The sequence below is a fragment of the Berghia stephanieae genome, chromosome 5 (assembly GCF_034508935.2).
Source record: "Berghia stephanieae isolate SIO BIC M18660-M18661 chromosome 5, UCSD_Bste_1.3, whole genome shotgun sequence".
NCBI classification, from domain to species: Eukaryota; Metazoa; Mollusca; class Gastropoda; order Nudibranchia; family Aeolidiidae; genus Berghia; species Berghia stephanieae.
This window is the reverse complement of record NC_088364.1, coordinates 19,323,081-19,329,231: the sequence shown is the minus strand read 5'-3', so window position 1 is coordinate 19,329,231 and position 6,151 is coordinate 19,323,081. Positions and strand designations below refer to the sequence as shown.

The window sequence follows — 6,151 nt, the reverse complement described above, 5'->3', positions numbered from 1 at the left end:
CCGATTCCATGGATAGATTGAGATTCTGATTAACCTCAATGTCTAAATACTTTTACATTTCTACGACGTCACAGAGAGCAACAACCTACCAGGGATGTTTAATTTAGCTTTGAAAAGAGCTGTATTGAAAGCACTAAAGTAAACCTGTTTTGGCGATGAAAAGATATGTTTGGAAATTAAGGATTCTCCTTTGCCAATTACAGATTTATTTTCGTTGTTTTTTGCAACTGTACTCTGAGTTTATCGAAATGAATATTATAGATTTCTGATATCAGGTACTATTTTTCACATGCTCCATAAAAAAAAGTTATGAACAAACGCACTCTATTAATGTAACCCTTTATATCAAATTTATTTTCATTTTTTTCTCTCTTTTTTTCCAAACCATTGCAACCACCTCTCACACGGCAGGAGAGTGTAGAATGCAACCGGAAGTGGCATTTATATATCCCAAATAGGCTTTATGGAATGGCACTCACCTCCCGGAAATGCGAATGCCCTGTGAGAAAATGGAAAGTGTTTTAATCAATTATGGAATGTCGCAATGACTTCCAATGTTAAAGGGCGTTGAGCCGTGCGTTTTGGCGTATAAATTGGTATTCAAACGGAATATAAGTATCATTAGTATCATTAGAGAGCTGTCGTGAGAGGAACAAATAATAGTTGTACTGCTTCCAGTTAACCTTATCAATTTTCCATTTAGTTGAATTTTTGATGATTTAATTAAATCTTTTTTTGATAGAGCGAACGGTTTCAGATTTGTGGGTGTTTATGATGAAATGTATCTTAATTTGGCAGGGTATTTCAACCTGATTGATTGGACCTATGTAATTCTTAACGAATCCACTGTGATTTGATATTATGGGTAAACATAGATTATCTCAACGTGCATTTGCTAATAATATATCTCAAAATTTACGTTTGAGACAGCTGACATCAGATACATTCAATTTGACGCTGCAAGAATTGTCTTTTATTATCAATTTGGAAACTTGAATACTTGATTAACCGTAGTTGAAACAGTTCATAATAATTGTATAACTACATATAATTTTAAATGATACTAGTGAAGAATCCGCACAATTTGTGGGGGAATAAAGGCTCACACGAACAGCCACTCATCTATTTTAATTATTATTTTACTGTATTGTGGAAATTAACATAGATTAAGGCGAACGTTTTGAGCAATCTACAATCAAAAACTGTCGGGTAATAAAATCTGTGAGTGCGTGGAAATGAAATTGACAACAGGGTGGTCAGATGGCGATTCCTAACGCCAAATGATCTTCAGTTATGGTTTTTGCTATCATTATGCCCTAGCAGATTTTATAAATAACCATAATAATAATAATAATATATACTTTATTTTTTGGATGAATAAAGTATATATTATTGTTATTATTATTATTATTATTATTATTATTATTATTATTATTATTATTATTATTATTATTATTATTATTATTATTATTATTATTATTATTATTATTATTATTATTATTATTATTATTATTATTGTTATTATTATTATTATTATTATTATTATTATTATTATTATTATTATTATTATTATTATTATTATTATTTTTATTATTATTATCATTTGAGCCAACGGCTGATAGGTTAACCCTTCATAATGATTCGTTAAAAAAGGTTTGCAAGTTACCATATAACATTATGTAAAAATGGTTTTATAATTTTTTAGATTTGCCAGTTTTTCTGTATTCGTTGGCAAAATTTTAACATGGGCTGTACGCAATGTGTACATTTATGCAGGTCTGACATCCAAACTCGCTTATGGGCCTAGTTTAACAGTTTGCGTCATTTTTTGAGTTTTTCATTACAACAATGAGCTCATAACGAATAGGGTTATCAGACCTGCAAATAAGTGTACGCCGGCTGTTCGGAACAATTTTGACCCCCAACCCTATTTTAAAAAAAAAAAAAGAATAAATGTAAGTATCTGGACAGTTTTGTCTCTTGAGTTTCGAGTGACTTGACAATGAAAAAAAAGACTATTTCTTTTTCCTTGAAAATAGCAAAGAATCGAGGTAACTTGCTTGTGGATGATTCGTGATTCTTTAGGACGTCAACAGGGAAAACGTCACCGTTTTCGTCGAGCTTTCTCATAATATTAGAGCCGATTATGTTTATAGTCAATCCTATTTCTTCAATATTGATCAGATTAAATAGTTAAGACAGGATCAAATACTGATGAGAACAAATCCCAGCTCTAAGTTTATAAACGTAACAGAGACAACTGGTGTGAACATTTCGGGTCTAGCCTTAATCAACATACAGGGAGATTAAATAAGACAGAAAACAAAAATGTCACCCATCGTCTAAAAACGATATTATTATTATTATTATTATTATTATTATTATTATTATTATTATTATTATTATTATTATTATTATTATTATTATTATTATTATTATTCAAGTTTAAGCAGCATTGTTTTCATTCTAGACAGGAAAAATATATTTGACTCTTCTCACAATTCGAAACCCGTGTGACGCAACGATGAAAATGTGTAACAGAACAAAAACTTTAATTTGTTTCATTATAATTGCTACAATTATATTATCTTGTTTATGCAAGACTCAAGACGTAGAACATGCCAGATATTACAAACAAAGCGGTTGTTACATTGAGACAGGCATTGCAAGTAATTGTTTCAGAAAGGAGTTAGCCACACGCGGTCTTATTGACTGTTTACGCGTGTGTAATCAGGAAAGCACATGCAGAGGGGCCAGAGTCGCGAAAAATGAGAATTCTTGCTTTATACGTAAAGAATGTACTGATGAAGTAGGATGTGTCGCGGATCGCACTGATGTGTATGATTACTATTCTAAGAATTGTGACAATGGAGGCACATGGAACCTCGAATCGAATTCATGTAAGTGTGTCAATGCGTGGGTAGGGACCAGCTGCAATCAGCGGCCCAAACATTGTAACGAACTTATTAAATATGGGTACAGTTTCGACATGATACGTACACAGCTGGATTTGACGGATAAAAATCTGACAGAAATTGAGGTTATTTGCAAGATCGAATCCAACTTTATGGGAGCTTCATCGTCGTCGGTTGTTTTGATGATGAATGACGGGAATGTGGATAATTCGGAGACGATGAAAAGATACATCGAAGGCTTTGAGTCGGGAACTCATAACAACATGTGGCTCGGTCTTCAAAAGTGGCGCATCTTAAGTCTGGCCCGATACAACACAGTTATTCTCAAGGTCGCGTTCGATTCGTGTACTTTCAAATGGCGCTATGAAGATTTCAATATTTTCGGACGGAGCGAAAACTATGAGTTTATTTTCGGCTCTGTTAACGTTGAATTTAGTGGATGCGATGGTTACCAAATGGGAGATTGCTTCGAGGACTTGCAGAAAATACCTTTTTCTGCACACGACTTGGACAACGATTTCAACGCAGACATTAACTGTGCGGATCAACAGGGCTCGGGTTGGTGGTACAGGAAATGCCAGCCTCCTCCGTGTAATTTGCTCGGGTGGCGTCAGAAATACGCTGGTTTGAAACCCGAAGCGCATTTGATCAAACTAGATGGAATTGTGTCCAACGAGATGATGGATAGGTTGGTATCTATCGAGATTACTCTTCAATCTAACGCATAAAGTTACCTGAAAAATTGTGCATGGTATGGTTATTTCTATCGTGTGAACAATGATACTGTTTTTAAGAGTACCGAAACGAACGTCAAAAGTAAGTGAACTCTGATTAGTTACTACAAGTGACGCCCAAGGAAATACTTATGTGACTCATCCTCTCGAGACCGTCGAAATGTGAACTTTACGTGAAACGAATTTGACATTTATTTATGTAAAAAGGATTAAAAGGCAATTCCATGTGTAACTGACGCATCAATCAGGACAATCGTACTTATCTCGATGACATCATTTTGATGACAGAGAATTCATTTGTTAACGAGTGATCAATGAGCTTTGCTCCTCTGTTTGACACCAATATTTTATTCCCAGGTGGCAAAGTTAATTATTGATGCACAACTGACGTAACTCAGAGAAAACGAAAGATTCCGATATGATGTGGTTTCATTAAAAATTTCTCTGAAACTTTTATAAGCCGAAGTCCCCGCTTTACAGCGGTGATTAAACACTTCTTGCAGTAACTTAAATATTAAAGAACTAAATAAGTATTGTTCTGTGGGCAATGATTTTGTAACGGAAGCAACATGAGGTGGTAATGACGCAGCACGCTCTGAACAATGCGCTCAAAGTTAATAATTAATACATATCACCGAGTGATATTAGTGCCATATTATACTATAATGATTTTTTAAAATGCTACATATGTTTTTTTTTTAAAAGATCGAGCAAAATCATGTTTGTAACGGTTTGTAACTCTTTAGCTTTTTTTGCCTCGGGGTAGACATTTTCGTAGACTTGCCCTAAAATTACTACATCTATTCCGCTTTATCAATTAATAAGATTTCAGAATTTGGACCTCAAACACAATTTTCATTTTAGTGTTTACTTTGACTTAATATCGGATTGAGGGTCTTTTATTTATACGATTTTGACCGATTTCGGGAATATTTTGGACCTGAAAGCCGAAAGACCGAGTTTACGAGGTCTCTCCCCCTGGTCAATGTATACGGTACCGATTTCGGTTAAATGACAATAAATATAACCCTGGAGTGTATTGCAATCCAAAAAAATTGTATTTATTCTCCGCTATCCACTAAACGTGCCCAAGCCGCTTTACAAAGTGTTCCTGACCGTAACATGTAAAACGAGACATGACGCCTGCTAGTCGATATTACATTTTTTCCCCCCGATAGACAACGCTGTTAAGCTCGGCTACTCATTTTACACATGAGTACGGTGAGAAAATAGGAGTAGAGAGTCATTTCCAAGGACTCAACTATTCGCCGAGCGAGGTTTGAACCCAGGACCTTCCGATCCGAAAGCGAGTGTCATACCCCAAGACCACATTATAGTCGCACAGTGTATGTCGATATTATTGTTTAAAGCAAAAAAAAAATTGAATTTGTAGTTTTTTAAAAAATGACTAGGGTCGAGTTGTTTTATTGGGGAGAATGAACATAATTCATAAACTGACATTAACTAAATTTTCAGATTTTTCACCAACTTTCTCTAAACTGTGGGGGTCCCGATAGCTCAGTAGGTAGAGCACTCCCCGTAATGGACCATCATCGATCCCGGGTGGAGTCGACATTTTTTCCGACCTCCTTGTCCACCCAGCAGTGATTGGGTAGCTGAATCTGTTTGATTTGGCGGAAAGTACTTTTCCGATAGACTAGCGTCCTATCCAGAGGATAGCAAGCAATTGATATCGTTCCTTTCACGCTATGGAAACCGGGATAGACACCGGTTCCATGGGCCCAATGGCTCTGAAGGACTACAAGGGATCTCTAAACTTGGGTGGGGTTCCCGACCTCCCATAGTGGGCAGGGAGGTAGCCTACTTGCTGTGACTTCTATCCCCCTACTCGCTTTCGGATCGGAAAGTCCTGGGTTCGAGCCTCGCTCGGCGCATAGTTGAGTCCTTGAAAAATGCTCTTTACTCACATTCACTCACGGTACTCGGGTGTAGAATGAGTACCTGGTCGTTAACAGCGTTGTCTCTGTCCGAAAAAAAAAATGTCATATCGCCTAAAAGGCGCCATGTCCCGTCCTACACATTAAGTGTTGCTGTTGGCCAGGGACCCCTTGTAAAGCGCTCTGAGCACGTTTAGTGGATATTGCTCTATATAAAATCTCAATTTATTTTATAATGGCAAATAAATGGTGTTTTGTGTATTTTCACTAAAGATTAAGATTTCCCAATAATGTGAATAACAAATTAACGATAAGTGTTGAATTGTAAGCTACAATTTACTACACGAAGACAAATACTGTTGACGTTTCGGGTTTCCCATTTATCACCAAAGCACGATTAGTAAAACACTAAGGACGAATGAGATCTGTGTGAACTTAATGTAATTACGCCATTAATACGTCCCGCATTCGTCCTTTGTGTTTTATTCATCGTGTTTTGTTGATTAAAGGGAAACCCAAAACGTCCACAGAATCTGTCTTCGTGTAATATGCCAACAGCAACACTTAGCATGTAGGACGACAAATGATGATATCACAATTTTTC

General features: G+C 36.0%; 1 protein-coding gene across 1 annotated transcript; it reads left to right on the top strand.

Annotated features, from left to right (window-relative positions):
• The first annotated feature begins 617 nt into the window (after positions 1-617).
• LOC144972551 (fibrinogen-like protein 1) lies at positions 618-5,814 on the top strand. The gene is made up of 2 exons (XM_078913887.1): positions 618-665; positions 2,471-5,814. The coding sequence occupies exon 2, from the start codon at positions 2,525-2,527 to the stop codon at positions 3,641-3,643; it is 1,119 nt and encodes a 372-aa protein (XP_078770013.1). The 5' UTR covers positions 618-665; positions 2,471-2,524; the 3' UTR covers positions 3,644-5,814.
• The last annotated feature ends 337 nt before the right edge of the window (positions 5,815-6,151 follow it).